This window comes from Ctenopharyngodon idella, chromosome 14, assembly GCF_019924925.1.
Source record: "Ctenopharyngodon idella isolate HZGC_01 chromosome 14, HZGC01, whole genome shotgun sequence".
Taxonomy (NCBI): Eukaryota; Metazoa; Chordata; class Actinopteri; order Cypriniformes; family Xenocyprididae; genus Ctenopharyngodon; species Ctenopharyngodon idella.
Window position 1 is genome coordinate 19,278,408 of NC_067233.1, and position 27,414 is coordinate 19,305,821.

Here is a 27,414-nt window from a genome sequence, read left to right on the forward strand (position 1 = left end):
GTCTGAGATTTTTGCTTTTAAGGAACTTTCTGCAATAATAATACACCTTTAAAATTTGTGCTGCAACATAAATGTCCCACATTATCTGTACAAAATGACTTGAATAGAAGGCTATTTTAAGCCTTGTACATATTATGTCCTAAGAAAAAAAAAAAAAAAAACTGCAAAGCCAAGCAATTCCTACGGAGCCCCGGACATGACATGCAGGAAAAAAATAGTAGGCTAAATCATGTGCACGATTTACTAATTCGTTCCCTCGATTTACTAAAACGTGCGCACAATTTAGTAAATCGAGCTAACAAATTAGTAAATCGTGCACACGATTTAGTAAATCGAAGGAACGAATTAGTAAATCGTGCGTACGATTTAATTTTTTTTCTTGCATGTCATGTGCGGGGCTCTGTAAATTCCTAAAATTATATTAACATGCCCTTTTCCATATCTATAGTTCAAAGTACACATTCATAAGTTTAAGGGATAAATTATATAATTATATGATGAGTGATAGTATAAATCCATACTGTTTAGTCTGTTTTTAAGCAAAAATACCATTTAAACTAAATGGAATCTGTTTAAGTAAAATTAGATTTAGTTCTTTTCGAAACCTTTTGAATATACTGTTTGAGAAAAAAAAAATAATAATAAAATAACAATGAAACAAAAATAGACCAAAAGAAAAATAATACAAATAACATAATAAAAAACAAAACAATATAAAATAAAACAGAACAGAGCAAAATAAAAAAAATGCAAAAAGTAAAATATAATGGTTTTAAAACTGTCCAATTAATCAAACTGCAATAGATTGCAATTTAGTACATTGCAAGTTAGCATTTGAACCAAAAATGAGAAGTCTGACAACATTTACCCTCAAATCATTCCATTACCGATTTTAATTTCTTTCTTCCTTGGAAAACAAAATGAAAAAGTTTATACAATATTCATGCTGTTTTTTCCCCATACACTGAAAGCACTCTGTGATGAAAATTATGGAAGAAAGAAGCATGTAAAACAAAGTTGAGGGTAGTTAAATGAATTTTAGGTGAAATATCTCTTTTAAACCCACAGCCATGATCATCTCACCAGTGGTGCCGAGAAAGAGGAGGACCATGATCCAGTAGACCCAAAACAGAGAAAGAGCGAGGAAGGTGCAGAAGGGCTGCAGTGCCAACAGCGGCAGGTGGATAAACACTTTTCCTGCCACGTGGAACAGGGCGATGGTCAGGGCAACCCTCTTCCTCATAAACAACATCAGAAGCAACAAAATTCCCTGCGGGAGCAGAAAGATGGAAATTAGCAGCATGACACAGCCAAAAACACCAGCAGAGATCTCTCTCGTATTTCATTTCCTCATTTCTTTGAGAGCTTACAGTGAACACAGTCGCTGAAACTGCATAGATGAGCAGTCCTTGAGCATGATCTTTGGGGGTCTTCATGCCACCATTGGGTTCTTCTGTTTCCCTCAGATCCTTAGACATGGTCTCATTCATCGTCATTCTGTAGTCTATATATAACCACCACAAAACGCTGGTGCCTCCTGAGAAAGAACACGCCAAATTCACATTCAACACTGCAAAAACAGGTGTAAGCCTAGAATAAAACACACTGTTAATGGTGTTTGATTACGGTGCATCCTCTCTGAACAGATACATAATAATTATTATGGATGACAGTCAATATGATTATATGACGAGTGATATAAATCAATACCGTTTAGTCTGTTTTTCAAGCCAAAATTCAATTCACTCTAAATATTGGAAACGGAAGTGAAATCAGACATCAAAAATTATAAGAATTGTAAGTTTAAGTAAATTACAGTATTAAGATGAATAATTGTTTAGTACTTCTGAAACCTGGCAAAGAATATATTGTTAATATATTGAGGAAAATAACAAAACAAAATAAAAACAAAGAAAAGAAAATAGAATAAAATATAAAATAAACAATAACAAAATAAATAAAACAAATTAAAATATAACAAAGTAAAATATAAAACAATAAAATCAAAAAATCAAATAAAAATACAATAGAATAAAACCAATGTAAAATAACAATATTATATATAAAAATTATAAACAAATTAAAATAAAATAAAATATCAGACTTTATCATTCACGATCATTAAAAACTGCTAACTTTGGGCAACAACAACTGGCTAAACTGTCCAATTAATCAGATTGCACTATTGTGCTATTTTGCCCTCAGGAACAGTACATGCAAATGAAAAAAAAAAAAAACAATGTCATTCTCAGTTTAGGAAGTGAGAAAAGATCAGAGAAAGCAGACTTGCCCAAAGAACCCAGAACCACCAGTGCAGTGAGGATCCAAACCAGGACAGCAGAGATGTAGCGAATGATTACCATGAGGATCATAGACAAAACTGCAGCATGCACAAAACAGGATTAGCGGTTAGAGGAACACTCTAAAATGGATTAAAATCAGATTAAGATATTCTTAATCTTAATCTAAAAGCACTGTATTATGGAATTTAAATGTGTTGCAAATGCTGTTTCACATTATCTTAAAGGGATGATAGAATACTTCAGCCTTCATCTGATAGTGGCTCAGAACACTGCAATAATTACAATAGTGAGTTTTTTATTTAGATGCTTGTTTGTTAATGCTTAATAATGTACAACTTAATTATCCTTGATTTGATATTGATATCAGGGACCATAATTATCCATTTCAACTCATTTTACAGATAAACACATAAGAAAATTGAATCAAATGAGCCTCAGCAGCAGCAGCAACCAGAGAGCCAGAGAGAGTAGACGGTTACCTAACGCCAGCAGACACAGCCCAACAATGATCTCTTTGCTGGCCGCCACCCCGGCAATCAGCCTGTTTAACATGCTGTTATCACTGACAAACGTGACCACCGCTTCAGCAAACTTAGCATAGCAGGAGATATCCACTGGCGTGCAGCGGTTAAACACTGGAAGAGCTTTGCTGCAGAGATAGAAAAGGCCAGAAGACAGAGGACAGATCAAGGGGGAAAAGAGCTGGAGTTTATAGGGGGAGTTTGTTTGTCAAGAGTTTGCTTCATACCTCTCAGGTACTGGAAGTTTGGGACACTTATCAAAGCGCTCGGGAAGTTGTGGGTACTTATGACCAGGTAACTCGTACGAACAAAGCTCAGATCCTAAAAGAGAACAAAAAGATGCATTATATACACAACATCACCCCTATAATGCTAGCTCATGCTAGCCTAAAGGGATAGTTCACCCAAAAATAAAAATGGTCATTTACTCACCCTCAAGTTGTTCTAACCCTATATGAGTTTCTTTGTTCTGTTGAACACAAAAGAAGATGTTTTGAAGAATGTTTTGAAGTTGCTGGCCCCCATTGACTTCCATACATATTTTAGAACAACTTGAGGTTGAGTAAATTAATTTTTTATTTTTATTTTTGGGTGAACGATACCTTTAAGGTGGACAATAAACCAAACAATGGCCCTGATCACACCTAATTTTATGTGTTTTGGTCAAATAAATCAGGACAGAAGTGGTTGAAAGTGGACAAAAGAGACGGGTTAAAACACCAGGTGTGAACGGGGATGCGTCTCCCTCATCTACTTGTGATCTTAACGCATCTTAATACCAGCTGTAAACAGGGCCAATCAGTTGAGATTAGTCTCAATAAGAGAAAGATAACACAAAATAACACTGACATCAGCTACCATCAGAAACTGGTTTTATCTGGACTTTTCAGCAGGGAAGTGTAATGAGATATTAAGGTCAATAATTAAAGGATTAGTTCACCCAAAAATGAAAATTCTGTCAATTACTCACCCTCATGTCATTTCACTCCCGTAAGACCTTTGTTCATCTTCGGAACACAAATTAAGATATTTTTGATGAAATCCGAGATGTATATGACTCGTCCATAGACAGCAATTTGACCGACACTTTCAAGGTCTAGAAAGGTACTAAAGGCTTTGTTAAAATAGTCGATGTGACTGCAGTGGTTCAACCTTAATTTTATGAAGCGACGAGAATATGTTTTGTGCGCAAAAGCAAAACTACTTTATTCAACAATATCTTCCATTCTGTGTCATTCTCATAGGCTGTTTACGTCAAGTGCCTACAGGTCTACGTCAGAACGCTGACTCATTATTGGCCGGCTCCTGCGTCAGCATCACATGCACGCGTCCTGCTGCTCACATGATCACCTTTGGCCAATACTGAGCCAACATTCGGACGTAAACACAGAAGCCTACACTGTGCTTACTGCATCACCTATGTAAGGATAATGACAGGGAAGAGATAAGATTGTTGAATAACGTCATTATTTTTGTTTTCTCGTCGCTTCATAAAATTAAGGTTGAACCACTGCAGTCACATCGACAGTTTTAACGATCTCTTTAGTACCTTTCTGGACCTTGAAAGTGGTTATTAAATTGCTGTCTATGGATGAGTCATATACCTCTCAGATTTCATCAAAAATATCTTAATTTGTGTTCCGAAGATGAATGAAGGTCTTACGGGTGTGGAACGACATGAGGGTGAGTAATTAATGACAGAATTTTTATTTTTGGGTGAACTAACCCTTTAAATTGTCAACTCACTACACATTTAATATGAATGTGAGCTCCAGAAACATAATGAACTGTCCTCATGCACAGAAAACAGAGAGAAACTCCAGGGAAACAATGTCGTCATTCATGTTCTCCCTTAGTGTCAGATGGAACGTGTCAAACCCAACTGGACTGTAAATAACAGAGACACTACAGCAAGATGGGTCAGTGGAATCTTTGTTTAGTTAACTCAACCGGGTCTTACTGGCTTTGCCTGACAGGAACATATGTCTATATCTATGTGTGTGTGTTGCTCTTGTTGGAGCCCCTGAGTAAAGAACACTGTGAAAAGACACACACTGGGGGTCATGACCATATATATGAGGAATGCCTTTGTCTTTCCCATTGATTTATGTCCAGTCAATATCCTGGCATTATATCTGTGACGATGACGTTACATGCCCACAATAACTAACTGGGCGACGACTCACCATTCATCATGGCAAACCTCTTGAGGTCGTAGTAAGTCGCCAGTTCCTCGGTGGGACATTGTGACACGCACAGTGCCAAGGACTTAATCTTCCTCTGAATGATGTCTATGTTGCATGGATCCAGGAAAAAGACGAATCTGTGAATAAAACCACAAAGTCTCATTTTCAAGAAGTATCTAACCTAAAATCTGATGACAAACTAAATACCAAAACAAGTTGTTTATTTCATGGTGTCTGATCTGATACCACAGTGGGACTTAAAACACAGCACTGTGCGATAAAGATCGACTCTGAACAGCAGTTTTTTTTTGTCACAGGACTGTTCAGCCCAGTTTTTTGGCAGAGGGGTACTGAGAGCTTGTTTATGAGCCAAGCCTTCTATGTGGCCGTGGCTTTACTTCAGCTTTTCATGTGGTGTGAAGTGGGCACGGCGCCCACGCGGGGACGAGAGACCCATTGTCTTGTGTGCTCAGCACAAAAACAGACTGTCAGTAGCAGGGGATGCACACGCTTGAGGAAAGAGCACTTCAGCATTAGCACAGATCCTGTCAAAATGGTCTGGCCACAGAAGAGGTTTACTGTAAGAACCTAGCCCAGATCTGTCCTCAGAGAAGTCTAATGTGAAAAGATTTGACAGGAATAGCATTCAGATATGCAAACTACACCTTCAGCTATCTAGAACAGGTTGATCTTTTAGAATACAGGATTAGAGACAAAATTAATGTTTTTAGGTTTTTCTTCTTGAATCATGAAAATAAAACTGGAAACAGTTTTACAGGGACATATCATGAAAAATAGGAATTTCTTCTTTTATAATAAAAGTTTAATTTACTACATAGACATACACTATCGTTCAAAAGTTTTTTAAACTTTTAAAAAATCTAAAAAATGTAAAATGTTTTTTCAGTCTCTTATGCTCACCAAATCTGCATTCATTTGATCAAAAATGTAGTATAAACAGAAATGTTGTGAAATATTATTACAATTTAAAATCACTGTTTTGTATTTGAATGTATTTTAAAATGTATATTATTCCTGTGATCAAAGCTGAATTTTCATCACTCCAGTCTTCAGTGTCACATGATCCTTAAGAAATCCTTCTAATATGCTGATTTTCAGAATTCTTTGATGAATAGAAAGTTCAAAAGAACAGCATTTATTTGAAATAGAAATCTTTTGTAACATTATAAATGTCTTTAATGTCATTTTTGATCAACTTAATGCATCCTTGCTGAATAAAAGTATTAATTTATTTAAAAAAATATATCTCACTAACCCCAACTTTTGAATGTTTTGGGGTCCCAGTCCAGAGCTTGTTATATATAACTATAAACACATTACCATATAACTACCCATGTTTACATATCAACACTTATTCGGAGTTGATATGTATAAAAAAAAAAAAAAAAAAAAAAAAAAAGCATTTTAACACTGGAAACACGGATTGCCGGAAATTTTCATCAATGCTGGGGAAGGGTTGCCTCATAAATGATGGAAAATTCTGTCAATGGCGGGGAAAGAGTTAATGTGTGACTGCACACTATAAGTGCTAGACAGTTTGAACAGCGTTATAAGCAGACTTCCAGGAAAAGAACAAAATGTTAGGCCTGTAAAATATATAATTTTCATACAGACAACAGGGGAAATGAAAATAACCACTGAACCTAATCTAACCCAAAGCATGCTTCACAAAAACTGCTGACAACCTTTACGGCATGCAATAAACACAATGAACACAGGGGCAAAGATAGACTATAACCCCATTGAGCAGAGATGGATAAAGTGAGGGATCGTGGGCTGGGCAGTGGAAGCGGGCTGCTGGATCATGGTATTAGCAGCTGAGAAAGTAAAACTAAGATAAGTGCATTAACCAGATGAACCTTGCTCGGCTAACAACTTTAACATGCTAACTCCTGACACACACATAGTTACATCCCAATTTAGCATGTACTTTATCCAGTACAGCAATATGATTTCTAGCAGGGGTGTTTGATCACAGGTTTTTCGAATCGACTCAATTTACTTTACATCAAAACAGGGTCAGGAGTAGAATACAAGATTGCAGTCATTATACATGCAATAATGTACACTGATTGACGTCTTTATTCTTAAAGTGAGTTTATGATTTATGATTAGTTCAAGGATTATGAAAACAAATTAGAGTAACCATGGAAAACCAAATGAAATTAATATTTATTGCATTAATAAACCATCAATGAAACTAAAAAGCTGACATGGCAGAATATATAATTACAATGTAAAGTTACTGTTATTTGTGACTGTTACTATGTGGAGCAAAGACATATACGACAAAGTTGTTGTAATACGTCAGTGTCTGAATTCCTTGCTTTATTTCATTCACTCCTTGCTGATATAGTGCACTCAACTGCCATGCACTAGAGAGATTGGATATTAAAACAAAAAACATTAAATGTAGGTAAATTAGTCAACCATCCTGACCCATCCTTCTGTATTGAGGAAGAACAGCATTCGACATTAACTTACTCAAATAGCTAAACAAGAAGTTCTGTTTTGATCAAGTATCTTGTCAGTAAATGTAAATAGCACTAAAGTAAATAACTAGATCAAATTCCAGAGCAGTAATAGACCAGTAACAGTATCAGACCACAACTATTCTCATCCATAAATTCTAACATCAACAAAGTAGGCTAAGGTCAGATGTAAAATCCTACTAAAGAAGCACATAATTATTACTTACATGGTAAGCGGCAAGTAGAAAAGTAAACGTCCACAGAATACAACTTTCCTATCCATCATGAGTTAACACAAATTAAGGCTCAGGAAAAACAGAAATTATGAGAACAATTATGACAAGTCCAAGACCTAATGTCTTTCTCTTTCCTTTGACTCATGAAGGCACTTTCATTAGACAATGGGTCCGCAGGGAATAGCGATGTGCCACCCAGGCAGCAGGCTCATTGGAAAACCGTGCCTTTGGTGACATTTCTACAAAATTATATTACGTTGCTTCTTGCACGTTTCACAACACTCATGTAGGCACTCCAATTGAAATGCTCGTTCAGGTTTATCCGAAACAGATGAAAGTGAATTTAGCAACATTTTATTAAGTTCGTTATTGTTTATATCACAGCAATTCAGAAATGTCTGGCAAATGGTGCTAAAAGGTTAATGCTCTATCGTGTTTGAAAATATCGTACCACCTACACTAAACCCTACCATAAACCTGACTAACAGTGTTAACAAAACATTTGCTGAAGCAACCATGCAATTTAACTTTTATTGTGACTCGTGTACCAGGTGAGCTACCAAGCAAGTTTACTACGTCAGAAAAGCCATACATATGGAGCTGACTACGAACGCAAACGTCAAACTGTATTAGTTACAAATCACGTACTTTGGTAAAAGTGTTTTGAGGTCATAACATAGTATTGTGCAAGGAATCATACAAAAATAAATGTTTATTAAGGTGACAATCTGCACAGTAACCATACCAGTACCTGTGCGCACTTTGAGAACCACTGGCCTAAAGAATTAATTTAATCTGGAAACTGCAGTGAATTTTATGTATAGTTACGTTAGGTAGAGGCACGTATTTCCAATAAGCCTAGGTTAGCGGTGTGTGTATGAAGAGAAAATGATATGGAGGATAGTGTAGTTCTGCTCAGGGGTGATTGCACGTCTCTAGTGGTTCTGTATTTTGAGCCAGAGTTAAAGATGTAACAAGAGGAAGACAAAAATGAGCAGTCACGCCTTCCTGTAGGAACAACTCACTCTAAGTGGTATTTACCGCATCCGTCTCTTTTATAACATGAATAAATGAAGCAATTACTCCAAGCTATATGTTGTAATAGGATAAGCAAACACTTGGTCACGTACTAAATCACACAAGGCAACATCACCTCATGAAAAAACTACTAATGTGAAACGCCAACATGTCTGTATCACATCACAAAAAATGAGTCTGTAAATGGGCAATTGACATGACTGCAATTTTACTGTCCTCAAAGGCTATCATTTTTAACTAATATTTTCATCATGGCTCGACAGCAAAGAACTTTATCATAAACATAAAATTATCTATTCAAATTGTGCTCTGTTTTGTCAAATGTGAAAATTGCAATTGTCCCATGATGAACTGTGAAATACAGACATATCAAAATTATCAATGTGGATAGAAATGGTATTTAAATACACTACCATTCAAAAGTTTGGGGTCTGTAAGATTTTTAAGTCTCATGCTCACCAAGGCTGCAATAAAAACAGTAATATTGTGAAATATTATTACAATTTAAAATAACCTTTTTCTATTTTAATGTATTTTAAAACGTAATTTATTTCTGTGACGGCAAAGCTGAATTTTCAGCATGCTGCATTAGTAACATTTATTATATTTATTAATGTTACAAACAGTTGTGTTGCTTAATATTTTTGTGGAAACCATGATACACGTTTTCTATGATGAATAGAAAGTTTAAAAGAACAGCACGACAAACACGTCTTTACTGTCACTTTTGATCAATTTTATGCATTCTTGCTGAATAAAAAAAGAATGATGATGTTTCAAACCTATATGACTTTATTATGTATGTGGAACACAAAAAAAAAAAAAAAGATGTTTTGAAGAACACTGGGTCCAAACAACATTGGACCTCATTGATTTCATTGTATAAAAAAAAAAATATATATATATTTTTTTTTTTTTCAAATTATCTTCTTTTGTGTTCCAGAAAAAAGTTAAATGAGTTTGGAACAACATGAGGGTGAGTAAATAATCCAGAATTTACTTTTTCGTGGTAAACTATCCCTTAAAATTGCATTTGTGTGAAGTCTACACATCATTAAATACACAGGTAAACCGCATGTCCTCCGCCAGCGCAGCTATCTCTCTGACAGCTCTAGCACGACATTTTCAAGCCATTATTAAGTTTATGTCTGCTCTGACAAGCCAGTGAATACTCCACCAAATGAATCGCTTTGCCCTGTGAGGAGTCAGATCTCAGACTCATCTCTAAAAAGCTACATACAATTCAGTTCAACCACACCGATGAGCCAAAAAGCGTCATTTGACAGCGCTGCAAATGAAATGGCCTGCAATACCTGCCTCTCCTGCAGGCTAGCACCCATTAAGGGCCGCACACTGTGACAGTACCCGTCCTCAGGGCCTGTACTGAATTATTCAAGGCTCTGTGTGTGTAGCTCAGATAGTCCTCAGCCATCTCGAGGTGAAACGCCAGCCGTTTGACATTTGCATTGATGTGATAATCAAGGGCCAAAGAGCTGGAGAGCTCTGATTTCACCGCTGACCATTTTACGAAAGAGAAAAATGGATGTGCAATGAGGATGAGGAGGGGGCAAAAAAATGAGGGTAGGGGACGGATGTATGCGGGCTAAGCATAAAAACAGGTGAAAGAGAGATGAAAGGCAAGCTGACTCACTTTCTGTCAATATGGTCGAGACCGCTCAGCCGGACCCCTTCGATGGGCTCATTGCGTTGGCCGCATGTGTTCCCATAGCTGTCATACCCGAAGACGAGCCGCGCCGCCCCTCCAGTCGCGATGGTAAACCCACAGATGCCACACTGGAATGACAGTGAATTAGCAGGAATCATGGAAAGTGTTTGTTTAAAAAAACTACAGGCAAAGATGATGGCAAAACTCCTTTGCAGCAAAGGCTAAATAATTAACAGGATTCATCAAAACCTAATTATAGAAAGTTTCAACATTAAAGCAAGAGATTCCTGTGAGTTTTTTCATTTGGTCAAAAGTCAGCATCCTCGCGTACGTTGAGACATACACTAACACAATGTCCAAAAGTTTCAAGTGACAAGTATTTTGCATGTTCACGCTGCTGTGAGACCACATGCAATCACAACCAATCAGAAAATATTTGATGTATACTATACAGTTATGTGGAACAGGATTTTGAAGCTGTGAGATTTCACACTGGGTGGAGGTACCCTGCAAAACATCACAGAAATAGAAACCAAGTGCATTGCACTGGTTAGGACATCTAGTTAGGTGTCAATGTGGCATGTGTAGAGCTAAACTCAAGATTCCCATACTATTTACACAATGAATTTCCATAATGTTACAAATTGTTTGCGAACACCAGATGAATTAAAAATAATAATAATAATCACAAGGTGACAAAACCTTAAATCAATAAGGTAATTTAAAGCAAAAAAAGCTGAAAAAAAATTATGCAGCACTTGAATAAATTAGTATGGTGGAATGTTGTATTTTATGGATATTTACTAAATAAATTACCGGGCATTAATTATTGTTTTTAGTTATTTATTCTATTTTTTTGAGTTATTTTACTGTTTTATCACAAGAAACTGTGGAGTAGTGACCAGGAACACTGAACTCCATTTCTGCATTACATCATATTCCTGATTTATTCGTCTATTTATTTTATTACAATGGCCATCTACTTGTACATTATCCTGCTTTTTACAAAAATACATAATTGTAGAGTTGAGCTGCATGATTAATTAATCACAATGTCGATTCAAATGATGTTTTGTTAAAGTTCGGGAGGAGCGTGTTCAAATGATTTACCCAATCAGCATAAAAAGAGGCCTATAAATACGTAGCTGACTCACCTATGTTCCTCAACAGTTTTTCTGCATCCCTCCACCACCCCGTCTCCTCACACTTGCCTGGTTACTATCCTAACCAAAGATACGGGGGAATACTCTGGGTTCGGGCGACATTCCGAGCTCGGTGTCTTCCCCCGGACAGCACGCCAAATACGCATACTCTTTTATTCTATCTACTCATTTGTAAGTGTGAATTTGTGAAACATCCATGCAATCTTTTAATAACTGACAAGGATTCGGCTGTGTCTATTAAACCTTTGACAAGTACAATCACAGCGAACGTTCAAATCTGCATTGGCGCTACCGCTGACCCAGAGAGAGCAGTTATTATGTATAGGTATGAAACAACTTCACAGTTTTTTCAACCACACTGTATCATTATTTCTGTCTTACAAACATTCAAATTATCACAGAGGTACTGGGATTAAAGTTTATAGTTCGAATATAAACACTGATGTCGATGGTAGCGAGCAAAATAGAGCAAATGACCATTTAAAAGTAACTTGACGCTTCAAATAAAGATTGTATAGATCACATCGTTACACCAGTAGGTGACAAGTGACTGTTAAAAAATATATTTGTCATTGAGTTATTCATTTAAGGAATTCATTCAAAACACTAATTAATCCAGTAATGAAACAAGTGAAGTCTTTATGAGTGAGTCATTGAATCATTCATTCAACCCATTGTTTTAAATAATCAATTTAAAGTTAATTTAACATTTTTTAAATAGACTGCAGCAATTAACATTTTGTCAGAACCTCTAGTAAATTACATGTTTTTTTTTTGTTTTGTTTTTTTGTTTATTTGTCAACTGTTTCCCGAAACCGCTTTGTTGCAAATTTGTCGTTCAACCATTTTGAGATTGAATTAATGCCAGATTTGTTGCTATAAATTACAGACATGGCATCTGAGGACTAATTCTTTTTTTTTTTCTCAGTTATTTTGCTTTAATTATAGATTCAATCGTGGCTTGTCCTTACGTACTAGAGCAAATATGCCAATGCGCAAACTAAAAGACGTATTTTAAATTTGTAAATATTCAAAGTGAAAGATATACATTGTACTGAATATCAGCTTGCTTATTTTGCTCCAGATAAGGTTTTATGTTCTTAATAAATGCTCTTAATAAATGCTTCTAACCACAGGTCGAGATGTCGTTCCAGCCACACAACAGTGATGCCGTTTACAAATGTTCGTTGGAACTATGGTTTTGGGAAACACAGACTTGTTGAACTATGCTGATAACAACGGATCTTGCGACCATAGTTTGCTAACAATACTATTGGGAAACGCACCCCAGAACTATAAAAATCACAAGTAGTAAATCATGAAGTAGTATATCAGAATGACAGAATATTGTATATAAATTATGAATAAAATGAATTATTGACTTACCATTCCCACAAGGAACAATGTAAATAACAGGAACCATGGCAGATCCGTGCAGCTTCGGTCCTCCAAAGGTTTCCATTCTCTTTTTGTCCTCTGCAGTACAAAAACACAGTGACTCATGTTCAGTCATGCTAAAAAAAATTGTATCATTTGATTCAAATAAAATGGCTTCACATTAAAAAATAAACTGATAATCAAGTTCAGTGTTTCCCATACACTGATTTATTTATGGCAGCCTGCCACAATACACATGAGTAATATACATTTATTATGGTATCAAAAAACAATAATAGAACAATGAATAAAATCTGTATTGAAGAAACATTTGAACATAAAATGTACGATAAAAAATGACATCAGTCAATCTCTTCTTTACATAACTAGTTAACATGCTGCAAATGTTAATTAGTAATTTCATATAAATGTAACAAATGTTACAAATGTAACCTGTCAAAACATACATTTTCAAAAAACAATTTCACAAAACAAGCATCAACCACAATATATCCAATTATAAGTAGCATCCTTTGTGTAACCAGTGTGTTGTAAAAGACAGCAGTCCCTGTAAAAATGTTTACTAATACACTACACAGTGTTATGATGATCATCAGTGTGTTGCAAAAAAAAGACAAAGGGCTAACGGTTAGTCTTTTGATGCACAGGCGAAATCATCATATAACTGTCATGGTCAAATGCATTCATCGCTATGCGCGGCCGCATAGGACATAATAATAGGATTACATGCAGCGTAAGAGACAGTACAGTACTTCACTGGCCCGTCAAAGGCGATCAGCCGTGAAACAATGTATCACAGCGCGCGCGACAATGTAACAATGTATCAACACATCCACTCGAGATTCGATACGCTGTATCACGTATTGTCGCGGGCAGCATCGCTTACCTCTGCGCTTTCACAGCATCCCATTGCCGGAGGGAGGTTTGGACCGCAAAAAAACTAAACGCTACACCGCAGGAAAACAATAACCCCAACTTGCAGGGAGTTGACGGTGTGTTTTTTACCCTGCATTAATCGCGCGCGTCGATCACATGAATCTAATCGGAGGGCTTTCCCCGGATACACTGCATAATAGTGTTTGTTCGCTCCTCTCGCTCCAGGTAAAAGGGATTATTACTTTAGGATTTATCGCCCAGCACTTCCTGGTGGGTTGAGCAGGTGTAGCCGGAAAAGAACGGCAGCCGTCCATTCACAGCACGAGCTGGATGAGGCGGAACTCGCGCTGAATGTAGGGATGTTGGAGGAACCCGGGAAGTTTAAACCGTTCTGGTTTCATTCGGGAATTTGTGTCTATAATAAAGCTAGTTTAAAAAAGCTTTTAAATGGTTTTAATTGCATTTTATTAATATTGTTTTATTTAATGTTGTGTTATTAACATAATAATCATATTTTAAAAGTTACACTGCTTATTTTTAAGAAATAATAATAAAAGATTCTCAAAACTCAAACTGTATGCCAACATTTCTGACCTTAAAGGGATAGTTCACCCAAAAATGAAAATTCTGTGATCATTTACTCACCCTCAAGTTGTTCCAAACCTGTATAAATGTATTTCTTCTGCTGAACACAATAGAAGATACAGTATTTTGAAGAATGTCGGTACCCAAACAGTTGAATGGCCCCATTGACTTACATATTTTGGGGAAAAAAATACTATGGAAGACAATGGGGCCCATCAACTGTTAGGTTACCGACATTCTTTAAAATACTATATCTTCTTTTGTGTTCGGCAGAATCATCATCATTTTGAAAAACATTTTTTCAGTAATCACAAACAAGTGGAAAAGTCATTAGTAAAAATTTGTGATTCCTCAGATTGTCACAATGGAATGTTTTGGAGAATCTCTACACACTTTTGAAAAAGCCACAAATAACCTATTGTGTATAGGAACGTCATTACATATTCCAAGTGCTTTCGAATGACGTCACTGGAGGAACCATTGAGAGTCTTGAAAGAATGTATGGGTTTAATTTTTGTACGTTCCTCAAAAAACTGTCCATTTGGAAAGAATGTTGAGAGGTTTTCCAGAGGTTTGAGCCAGTGTGTTGCAATCTGACACTCCCAAATGGGGCCTCAAATATCCTTTTATTTTTAAAACACGGAAAGATTTACTGTCTGGGAACTAAAAAAGTGTGGGAACTACTGTAATTCTTAAATAAAATAAAATAAAAAACAGTGTTTTATAACATAGTTGGGGCTACAACAGTTTTACATTTGTAGCATAACAATAACGCATATAAAGCATATAAAGTTTCTAGTTTCATAAAAATATATATATATATATACATCATAAGCATTAATATCTTCTGGTGATATAAATATTTCTCTTTGGCTGAGAGTAATAAAAAAAAAGATGACTTCGACCCCAAGCAGACCTCGATGCATACAGATTGCTATAAAAACAGGAGCAAAAGGTCACTGATGCTTGACCACTATGAGCAGCACAAAACACAAACGTCAGTCCATATGGTCATAGTCACCACCCAGTTGGGAATCTGCGTCACTGCTGCCTCTCACTGTGCTAGTCACTGTAAAAACTACACTAACACACAATCATTTACACAGGCACTCTATTCCCACCCAAACTCTTCATATGAGATTATCTGCCTATCACAATTTTGGCTTTGAACACCAGTAAACAGTACTATAATTACTAAATAAACTTTTAATAATATTTTATATAAACTTCCCAACACTTTAATCGCTGCCTCAATTTCTAAATTAAATAAAAGTGGTGCAAGTCACAACATGCTTTGAAAGTTTATTACACTTTTTGACCACTTTGAGTTTAAATACTGATTGAGAAATCCCGTAAAATCGAGTAGAAATTACAGAAATTATTGTGACAGGTTTAATAATTATTATGATACTATTTGTATCGCCTTGTATAAGACAGACCTTCCTTCTAGAATAAACGAACCCAAAACAGAAAAATAATTTCTCGATGCTCTATTTAATCTTAGAAGTCGCATTTTTTTTTTTTTTTTTTTTTTTTTTGCCTGTTCTAAACTCGTCAATCACGTAAAATATATCACAACAATGTCCCACCTTTATCCAGCTGGACTTCGGCCGATAGGAGCTGGATGTTGACCGTCTCACCTCGCTCATCTTGCGCGGTGTGCAGCATCACAGCGCTCTGTCTGTGAGGGGTAGAGTCTCAGCTCAGAGACGCCAGCCTGGACCACAGAACAGCTGCATTGTTCCATTGTTCTCTGTAGTACCAGGGAGAGAGTGAACATAGTGAGTTATTGTGTGCGCGCGTGTGTCACAGAGAGAGATAGGGAGAAAAAGAGAAGGAAAGAGGGGAGAAAAAATCCTCCCAGATTACTGTAAACAACAAGTGATTTTGTTGTCAAAACTGACAGCGCTTTAATGTATCTGTCCACTAGAGGGAGCTCAGACACAACAAATATAGTAGGAATCAAAACGGACCATTTCTACTGGATTGCTTTTCACAACAATACCTGTAAGAATAGCCAGGTATATAATTTTAACATGTATCATTATATTTTAGATTTATCATACATTACCGTTCAAAAGTTTGAGGTAATTAAGTTTTATATTTATTTAGATATTAATCAGCACAACTGCTTTGAGCATTGATAATAATAAGAATGTTTCTTGAGCAGTAAATCAGGATATTAGAATGATTTCTGAAGGATCATGTGACACTGAAGACTGGAGTAATGATGCTAAAAAGTCTAATACATACTCTATGTAGTTCACCATACAGTGTGACACAGTGTGATACAACTGATTCCCCCTCACTCTCCTTTCTTCTTTTGCCTTGCCATCTGAACTAGAACTTTGTCATCTCAATTACAAATCTAATTCTTCCACATGTTTACTTTATCCTATACCAACTCATCTGGTAAAAGCCTGTTTTCCTTCTCTTTCTTCTCTTATAACTCATATTATTCACACCTCTCTTAGCTCCGGCATTGTTCCACCATCTTTTAAAATAGCTGCTATAACCCCAATTCTTAAGAAACTAGTTACAATAGTTTCTTACGTGGTGCAGACCCTAACAATCTAGATAACTTCCATCCCATTTCAAATCTTCCTTCCAATATTCTTGAAAAAGCAGTAGCAGCACACATCCATGCTCACCTTAGTAACAATAACTTATATGAGTGTTTTCAGCCAGGGTTTCGTTCTAAACATAGTATGGAAACCGCCTTAGAGAGAGTAACTAATGATCTGTTAATGGCTGCGGATGGCAGGTCCTTATCTGTTCTTGGTTTGCTTGATTTGAGTGCAGCTTTCGACACCATTTCACACAATATTTTGTTGAACCGTTTATCCGCTATTGGTATCACTGGTATTCCTTTTGCCTGGTTCACTTCATAGCTTTCTAACCCTACACAGTTTGTACAACTAAAAAAATTTAAATCCCAACCTTTTTCTGTTAGCTGTGGTGTCCCCCAAGGTTCTGTCTTAGGTCCCCTATTGTTCCTAATTTACCTTCTCCCACTTGGTAATATCTTCTCTAAATTTGGTATTAAATTCCAGTTACGCTGATGATACACAACTCTATGTATCTACAAATCCTGATTCCATTTATCCACCTGCCTGTCTTACCAACTGTCTTCATGAAATAAAAGTTTGGTTTTCTGCCAGCTTTCTTAAACTTAATGGCAGTAAGACTGAAGTACTGCTTATAGGCACTAACTATATTCTTTCTAGGTCCTGCAATTTTTCATTATCCATTGATGGTTCCTCAGTTTTTTCCTTCCTGCAGGTTAGGAACTTGGGGGTCATCTTAGACAGCACTCTTTCATTTGAAGCCCACATTAATAGCATAACCAGGTCTATTTTCATCTTCGTAATATGGCTTGCCTCCATCCATTAGCTCACCACGAAAAGTACTGCTATTCTTGTTCACTCGCTTGTCACCTGTTGCATTGACTATTGTAACTAGGTTTACCACACATGCTTCTTCATAAACTCCTGCTGATTCAGAATTCTGTTGCTCGTATCATAACCCGGACTCCATATATACAACATATTACTACCCCATCCCTTCAACAGCTTCATTGGCTTCATATCAAATTCTGCATTGAATTCAAAATTCTCCTCCTCACTTACAAATCTCTTCATAACCTCGCTCCACCTTACCTTTCAGATCTCTTACAGCCCTACACCCCTTCTCGAACTCTCCGCTCCCCCTCATTGGATCTCCTCTATACATCCTCTGCTCGTCTAACCACCATGGGCCATAGGGCCTTTAGCAGTGCTGCTCCATGCCTTTGGAACTCTCTGCCAGTTAACATCCGTAATTCAGACTCATTATCCCAATTTAAAGTCAAAATCAAAACTCACTTATTCACGATAGCTTATTCTTCATGATTACTGTATGTGCTCAAATCTTGCACTTTTGTTTTTTGTCATTTTTACAGTTGTCATGTTTGTAATTGTAAAACACTGTTGTAATTTATTTATTGTTATTTATTACTTCGACATTGTTATTATTGCTACTTCTTGTTCTTGATGTATGGTGACCGTGAGTGATTTAAAAGACGCCTTAAATAAATAAAATGCATTATTATTATTATTATGATTAAGTTTCTAAAAAAAAATGTGAAAAAATAAAATAATGTATTCTGTTTTTTTTTTTTTTTTTTTTTTTTTTTAGATTTTCTAAAATTTCAGTGTGATCTCAGACTTTTGGACCCCCTGTATTGTATATCATAAGTATATTACATTATAAAATAATACAACTCAGAGTATTCTTAAACCTCAGTTTCCACAGCTTAGTCATTACTTTTTTAAAATTCATTATTTATATTTCTGGTACTTAGTCAATGTCAGTATGTGAAGTTATTATAATCTCTTTCTCTACGTGCGTGGCACTGTAAATACAAGGGGTATAACCAAAATTATCTCTCACAGCTGGGTGGAACATTCAATTTGCTTTCCTACTTCATGTTTATGTGCAATCTTCAGCAGTTTAAGAGAATGTCTCATCTGTATTATCAAGCAATTAAACATTTTTAGAAGAGATTTTGAAGTCTCAGCAACATCTGTAGGAGACTGTTTTGCTTTGCTTTTATAAAAAAAAAAAAAACAGGCCTATTTCTCCTTAAACCCATGTAGCTTGAACTTTCCCCTTAAATGTGGTGAAACAGCATTGACGTGTCAGTCATACACTTCCTTAGTCAGCACTGTTTGGCTTATTTATCAGTCCAATCTCAGCTTAGGTGTTATTATTGTTCCACAAGAGCCTTTACTCTATTTTTGACAAAGAATAATGATATTTGTGTTTCATACTATTCCAGCTCTCTGCATCTAGCATTCTATGTTTCTTTATCTAGAAAGCATCAGCCTGAAACAGACGTGAAACAGTGCGAGAGCATGCCGAAGGTGGCAGGTATTTCCCACGCAGGACACACTTTACAGAGAAAAGAATCGGAATGCCAACCTCTTGAGAGCAACGTATAGGAAACTTCAGAATTTGTATGATTAATCAGGTGCAATAATAATAAAACAAATGTATAAATTTGTTTTATAATCACTATGGCATGGGTGTATTTACCAAAAAAAATCTGATTTCAAACGTTCAAATGCACACTGAAAAAATGTTGGTGTTGCATTTACATACTTTGAAACAATTTTCACTCAGCAATCGCTAGTAAACTTCACAAATAATTAGATTGTGTAGAACATACTGAATGTTTCCTGAGATTCTGAAGGATGTATTCCATTATTTCATCACCGTCCTCTAATAAAAATGTCAGAAATATTTCACAACTTCCCGTAGTAGAGGAGCTGGCAGTAGTGGGCTCTACGTGCCAACAGCTGTACTGCAGCAGATGCAATACATGAAGTGGTAATATCAGCTGACCCTTCCTCCAGATAGTGAGATCACACACAGGTTATTTAAAGGGATAGTTCACCATAAAATTGTATACCATACAGGGTTTAGTGAAAAACCAACCAAAATGTAATAAAATTTAACAAAATTATTGACCTTGGCCGCTGGTCTTCTCTGCATGATGTGCGCATTCATGAGACTCTATTAGTGCCACAGTTCACTCTCTTTCACCCAGAAAAAGCACACAAGCTGTGAGAAATCGAGATTAACAAAAACGTCTAAAAATCCCAAAAGAAGTGTCCATGTACATTCTTCACTGAGTCAAATATCACCGAACTGATGACAGTCAGAATGACTGTTGACAGATGTAGCCGTGATAACTTCTTTTTACGTCAAACACAACGGATATATATACCTTCATATACCTTCTCAGAGAAGAAGGTATATGAGTTGTATTCCATTTCATGTTTTTGTTAATGTTGATTTCTCACAACTTTCACGGAGTGAACTGTGCAGCGCTAATAGAATCTCAAGAACGCGCACGTCATGCAGCCGTGCACAGAAGACCAATGGCCAAGGTCAAGAATTTTGTTTAATAATACATTATATTTTGGTTTGTTTTTCACTAAACCCTATCATATAGCCCCAGAACACTTGGAATATACAGCACGGGTTGCATGGCATCATTCTGTGTTGTCATGAGTAAATTTAATATAGTCTGTTTTGTTCTGGTAGTATTATGAAATACTAAAAACACTTTCCCTGCAGATATCAATGGAATGTATATGGATACATTTGGATACTGAGTTCTGTATTATTACAGGAATTAAGGTGACTCAGTGTTTGTGTTTCTCACAATGCTATAATACCTTATCTGGCTTGAGAACAAGGCCAGGATTTTCCAGAATTTCACTAGCTTTCACAATGTCAGTTGAATCTGTATTGCAACACCATAACAATCCCCAAATGCAGCTTGGCATATGGCATGGCACAAGATTGTGCTTAGTTTGTACCTGGAGAGCTGAGTTTACTTAACTGGTTTATGGAAAATAGATCCCTGATAAGGATTAAAGGATTAAGAACATAAGCTCAATAATAATAAGTGTCAAATAGGTCAATACATCGTATTCTGGTCTAGTCTGACGTCATTTAGGCTATTATACAGTTTTATTTACATTCTTGTGTACTGAGAGAATATGATAGCTAGAAGATGATAGATAATAGAGCATAGAAATTTAGAAAGACATGTCATCCCCAAAGACTTTCTAGTGAATATCACATCAACCATATCCAAAAAGAACTCATTGAAGTGAAAAGGGAAAGGGAATGTGCCAAGTGTTCTGCCTGCATTCAAGACCATGAGACTGCATATAAATACTTTGTCATCATCTGTTATCATATGTACTTTGAATATTAAATCTTTCAAATAGGATTCTGGCCATTAAAAAGCAAACAAAATATCATAGTTTCCCAAACACCAGTAGAAAAAGCATGTTTCCCCCACATTGTTTTCATGGCATTCATTCGTCAGCAGATGTTTGCAGTTACGCAGTTTAAGAGCTGTTTTTATGCTCCACGTGTTGATCCAGACCCAGTTAAATGTGCAGTACACTGGATGACCGACAGTAACCCCGGCGCTCAGAGCGGATGCGCTATAAAACCACTTTAAAATCTTCAGATGCTTCTTCACACGAGCACCACCGGCGTCAGACTCCAGAGGGACGAATATACATCTGATTCATAGGGATTACAGCGAATGTCCATCAAAGATCTTCAGCTGTGTCTGGGTAAGATACATTTATACTTCGTTTTCTTTAACAACGTTATGTTTTGTACAGAATGAACGCAAACGCAACGTTTTAGGTGGCGTATTGAAAACAATACAAACACTAGAGCTATAAGAACATTTTAGTAGCTATTTATGAAGAGAGAATAAAAGTTGTCAAAGGAAATGGTTGAATGAAAGTTCAGTCCACTGGCACAAGTATTTTTTTTATTTATTTATTTTTTACATCGAAGTAATGCTTCAAATGAAATTGTGCGACACGCACTTGATATTTAACCGCATAACAAGCTTCAGAAACATTACCTGACGTTGTTTTTTTAAAAACAAAAATAACAGAAAATAGCAATTTTGTGACAACCTGTGGTTCTTTAGCAGTGGACAGAAAGATCAGAAGTGTTACTTGAGAACAGCAGAAAAGTGAATTAGACAGACAAAGGTTCAGGGTTCGGGAACATTCGGACAATTTGTTTTCTCGTTTTTGTCTTCAAAACTTAAAAACGAAGAAACCGTTCATTTATCACATATTCTAATGAACAGTGTTGGGCAGTAACTAGTTACAGTAATAATATTACTTTTTGCAGTAACTAGTAGTATAACCAATTACTAATAATATTTCAGTAATAGTACAGTTGTACAGTTACCATCCATAAAACAGCTCGTTACTTAGTTACTTTTGATGCCTCAACTTTTACTGATTTGAAATCCAACAATCCAATAATTCCTAGATATATTTTCATAATTTTGACGATTTACACAGGCACATAAAGTCACCAGTGCAGCAGGCAATCTTGGAATATGGAAAAGCTTACATTCAGCTAATGGAAATTTTGCCATTACATTGATTTTGTCAGGAGAAAGGATGATCTGAACACCATGGTGTAAGCTGTGGCATTATGTAAGCTGTGACATTACTTTACTCTGGCATTACATGGCTTGCCCACCCAAATCCTTCTGATCCCCATATAAATTATATTACTAAAATCTTTTTGGAAAATGAAACCTTTTCTTATGAACTTATGCGATTTCTTTTGATAAAATACATCATTAAATACATTAAATACAAAATCATACATGGGTAAATTATAGTTACAGTTAGCTTCAAGCTACATTAATGAGATTAATACAACACATTTACTTAAAAGTCACTATCAATCACCATTGAGTGTTTGTAATAACTTCTGACTGCGATCCAATGTGGATTTTGGTCGAAAGATGAGGCAGAAATATGTTGTAACATTTCAGAAGAATTTTATGGGGAAGATATGCAATTTCAACAACTTCTGTGGGACATGAAGGAAAAGTAATATAACTAAGTAGTGTAACTAATTACTGTTGCCAGAACGTAATAACTAAAGTAATAATATTACTTTTGAAAGGAGTAACTGGTAATGAGTAATAAATTAAATTTTTTGAATAACGAGACCAACGCTGCTCATGAACATAAAAAACTAATCTCATGTGGATTTTTTTTTTCATGTTTTTATTTTTGTTTTCATCACAGTTTGTTCTAATTCACCAAATGGAAAAACAATAAGTACAAAATGAATAAACATCTTGAATATTCGATCTGTGAGCTGGAATTAAACGCCCCTTTCCACTGGTTGGTCAACCAAACATCAAACCGCGCTGTCATCAGTTCTTTCTCACTTTCGCGTAACAGAATAATAGTCATCCACTGTACTGATTCTTAAAGCATTTATTGCAACTACATTTCATCTCTTTCTCATCAAATAACCAGACTAATGACATGACACAAACCATACCGGGGCAGAGCCTATAAAGGGCTTTCTTCTGTGTTGACATAGGTTCACTAATTACGCGTGCCAGAGAAATACACTATTATAGGTGTTTATTTCAAAAATATGCATGCACCTCGCATCTGCTCCCACATTACCCATTAGTCTACTTATTTGGCACACCACCTGTTTTATTTAGCTGGCCAGCTCTCAAAATTAGTGTGGCAAAGCTGCACAACGCACAGAACAGCGAGAAGCAAATGCATTTACATTGTATTGAAGCCCAGACTAGTAGCCTATCAAGTGTCAATAAGGCAGTCATAACTTCTGTTTTAGGCAATACGCTGAGTTTAATATTGAGTATTAATTGATGTCACTCAAAACAGTGTGTCTTATTTTCTCTGCCAGCTAAACTTCCAAAACAAAGTCACAGAACCATTGTGCGACTGACCCGCAGCATTGACGCACAGAGTGTTCACTGATCTATATAAATCAGATCTATATAGATCAGTGGTGGTGTTTAATTCCTGAATGAATCCATGTCTTTGAAAGAATTGGTTGAGTGAATGATTCAATGGCTGTGTCCAGGCACTATTAGAACACGGCAGTATAATATGGCAGTATTTTAGGGAACAGCCATTTGTAGTGGTGTCCGAAACCATGGCCCTGTCCCAAATGGCACCCTAAACACTCGCGGTCTTCCTACGAGTCCGCACTTTTGTGACGTAACGCTGCTTTGACTGTCAGGAAGAAGTCTGCTGTGGAGCTCCCTTCAGTGCGGGTTCGGCAAAAGTGTGCATTGAGGGCGCATAACGACCGCAAAGGTGACCTAAAATGAAAAATGGGACACCCTACAGTCTCATGGACGTAATGGACATACGCATGCAGCATCCATTGTAAGTCCACAAGACCGAAAGTGCATATGAAGTGTGCCATTTTTGATACAGGGCTCATACTGGACGTTATCAAGTGCACTCATTCAATCCCACAATGCACCTCAATAACGAGTGTACAACCAATGTATGCTCAATGGCTAGAAAATACCCATAATGCAATGTGAGAGTTGCGTGCCGAATTAATTCCCGCATCTGACCTGAAGATGGTGCTCGCAGTTGAATCATCCATCCATTTTCCAAATCGCTGGTCCAGTGTGGCTACAGCATAATATCGTACAGGTATAAATTCCTTTTTTAATTGATTATTACATTTAATTTAATCAAGTTTAATTAAGGTTTATACATTGTTTCAAAGACAGAGATCAAGATAAATCTTTTCATCTTACTACTGGAGCTGCCAGTTTGCTAAGTTTCAAATAATTATTAAACAGCAAGCACAAACTATGCCCTTCCTGCACACTCAGTGTCCGAATTCGCTCACTTGTTTTCATTCACTCCCTCAAGTGAACTATTTTAGTGGCCCAATGTAGGGAATAGTAAATGAGGGTATAGGGGGCCATTTCGGACACAGCCAAGGACCCATATAGACAGCCACTTGATTTTTATTCCTGAATTAATCAGCATTTTTGAGCGAATCGGTTGAATAACTCATTCATTAACACAGTGACTTGTCATAATCCAAGTATTGTTTCATTTTGTCATTCATTTAATTTTTCTCTATTCAAACGTTATCAAGCTCATTACATTATGCAATTGCTGTGTAAATGCATTTACTGCCCTCTTAGCAACTTTAAACTGTATAAATACATCTAAAAGCAACTTCAGATGCAGTTTATTTGCCACATACCTTTGCAGTGCAAAGATGGCTTTGGTTGATAGTGATTTAATTGGTAACAGCTTATAGTGTCATAATTCTAATTTAACCGACTAAAATTAAGAATTTAACATTAAAGATGACATACATATTTAATAAGGTTAGGAAAAAAATCCTAGGTAAAAATACCCAAGAAAATCAATTTGAGGGGACAATTTTTTTTCTGACAGTGATAGATGGCATTAAAATACTCTTCATTATCCATTTTTTTTTTTTTTTTCATTTGGTAAATTAGAACAAAGCGTGATATAAACAAAAATTAAAATATGAAAAAAACATGAAATTAGTTTATTTATGTTTATGAGAAGGGCGGAATAAAGGAACGGTTTCTTAGTTTTCCCGTTTTGAAGACTAAAACGAGAAAACAAATTAGAAAGTACATGGACCATTCAGGTCTCAGTGTGTAAAAAAAAAAAAACTACACAGTAAAGTTTAAGTGCCTTATAAATATTAAGAAAAATCAGTAATAACAAATTCACAACCTGCAGTATAAGTTCTGATTTACCCACAAAAACATGTATACAATCAAGTAGAAATAACAGAACTTACTGTGACAAACTAAATAGGTGGAAATATAGAGATGATGTTGTAAAAATTAAAACATTTCGTGCAGCTTTTACCATCTGCATCTGTAATGGTGAAAGACATAATATGTGCAACTGCCTGAGAAAGAAAAGGAATGAAGTCTGAATTCTTAGAACATGCAGCCTCAAGCATTTCACTGGGATCTGATCTTAAGATTATGGGAAACACCTGTAATTATAGTTGATGACAAGAATTATTTATATATAAAAAACATAGATACTGTAGCTGTTTGTATTTGTCATAAGCACAGTCATGTTCCTTCCTGATCTGCGCATGATATAGAATGAACGAGTGACATGTACTGGGGTTTGGAAGGGCCATCATACATTGTCCTGGCCACTGTGATTCATTTTGTTTTGCACTTTGTGAATTTTAGCAATAGCCTTGCGTTTTGCATCAGTACTAAAATTGTGGGTAACAATTTCTTAAATGCCTCTCCTTTAACTCCTTACAAGAGATGAAAATAGATAAAAATGTGTCAATTGTTGCATAGAGCCATAAAATTAATGTGGATAGCAGGTCAGATCATTTGATCTCAAAGAAAATTTGATGGGAATTGTCTGATTTGTCTTGTGAGAGTCTAATATATCTCATTGCTGTGTAGAAGAAAGAAGTGAGATATTTAAGAGATCTCATTTGTAATTTTTCAAATCAAATATGATACTCAACTCTTTTGAAAAGGCTTTACAGGGTTAAGTTTTGTTTCCATTCTAGCTCATCTGACACAAACCTGATCATTTCTGTTTTCGGGTTAGCTGATTAGATCACTGAAAGGATACAGACTGTTAAAACAATGCAAGCATTAGATGAAGATCACTCAAGAATGTCTAGACCCTTTTCGCATTTGAATAGCATCATTAGCATAGAGCAAGGCCACTGATTCTCTCCCTGACCTCCAGCAAATCTGTGCATTTTAAATGAAGCTCTTTGATCAAACGTGGCCATTAGGAGTGAAGCTACCTACCTACCCCAGAGACCCTAATGGCCTGTGAAATTCCTTGCTTGATGATTCTCTGACACTACAAGGTCTACCACTTCCAGGAATTATGGGAAAAAGAAAAGGCTGGCCTTTCCTAAAACAGGGCATGAGAGGAGAGATGAAAAGGGAAGACGTGAGCGAGCAGCAGAGAGTCAGATAGGAGGGCTGCACTTTGTCCTGGACTTTTGAGCTGCTCTGTTGTTCGCTGCTGGATGCCTTTTTCACTCTGTGTGCCTGCGTTGTCATTGCAGTTGAGAGCTGAGAGTGAAGAAGGACCCGAGTGAAGATGTCTATCTCCACTCAGCTGGGTCTGCTGCTGTGGAAGAACTTCACCTATAGAAGAAGACAAACGGTGAGGACAACAGATTTATTTTGTATACATCTTTCTGGTTTTCTCAATTGTCTTTTAGTCTGCTATTACTAACAAGAATAACATTTATTTAAATACAAATATCATTTCATGCATAACATGTTACACATTATGTTTTAGGAATATAGTTTACTTACAAATTAAGTAAAATTTGTAACAGTTATGATTCATTTAAAATCATGCTGCTATTAGAGGTCAAAATTGTCACTAAAGATTGTTTCAGTCACTTTAGATTTAAAATTCAATCAGCTCTTAATTTCTGGAAAGATATATAATGTGAAGATGTTTCATCGGTTATTGTAACATCATTTAAATACAGAATGCTGCTACATAATGATTCTCAGGCCAAAGCAAACTCTCCTAAAAGTG

At 36.2% G+C, this 27,414-nt stretch overlaps 2 protein-coding genes across 7 annotated transcripts in view; one reads left to right on the forward strand and one right to left on the reverse strand.

Annotated features, from left to right (window-relative positions):
* The window catches only part of slc44a1b (solute carrier family 44 member 1b), a 38,397-nt gene extending 18,603 nt beyond the window's left edge, over positions 1-19,794 (reverse strand). For 3 of the 6 annotated variants that reach the window (XM_051918259.1, XM_051918258.1, XM_051918254.1), the window contains exons 1-9: positions 14,122-14,208; positions 12,992-13,081; positions 10,428-10,570; positions 5,011-5,147; positions 3,052-3,145; positions 2,783-2,952; positions 2,291-2,380; positions 1,371-1,537; positions 1,084-1,270 (exon numbers count right to left, since the gene is read on the reverse strand). In XM_051918259.1, coding sequence (XP_051774219.1) covers positions 1,084-1,270; positions 1,371-1,537; positions 2,291-2,380; positions 2,783-2,952; positions 3,052-3,145; positions 5,011-5,147; positions 10,428-10,570; positions 12,992-13,081; positions 14,122-14,193 — 1,150 coding nt within the window. In that variant the 5' untranslated portion in view covers positions 14,194-14,208. Of the gene's footprint in view, positions 1-1,083; positions 1,271-1,370; positions 1,538-2,290; positions 2,381-2,782; positions 2,953-3,051; positions 3,146-5,010; positions 5,148-10,427; positions 10,571-12,991; positions 13,082-13,889; positions 14,209-16,053; positions 16,321-19,673 lie in introns of those variants that run through there. The other 3 variants (XM_051918256.1, XM_051918255.1, XM_051918257.1) reach the window with 3 other exon arrangements.
* Positions 19,795-21,433: 1,639 nt separating this feature from the next.
* Positions 21,434-27,414, forward strand: part of abca1b (ATP-binding cassette, sub-family A (ABC1), member 1B) — a 40,155-nt gene continuing 34,174 nt past the window's right edge. The window contains exons 1-2 of the mRNA XM_051859782.1: positions 21,434-21,606; positions 26,927-27,027. Of these exons, the coding sequence (XP_051715742.1) occupies positions 26,962-27,027 (66 nt within the window). The 5' untranslated portion in view covers positions 21,434-21,606; positions 26,927-26,961. The remainder of the gene's footprint in view (positions 21,607-26,926; positions 27,028-27,414) is intronic.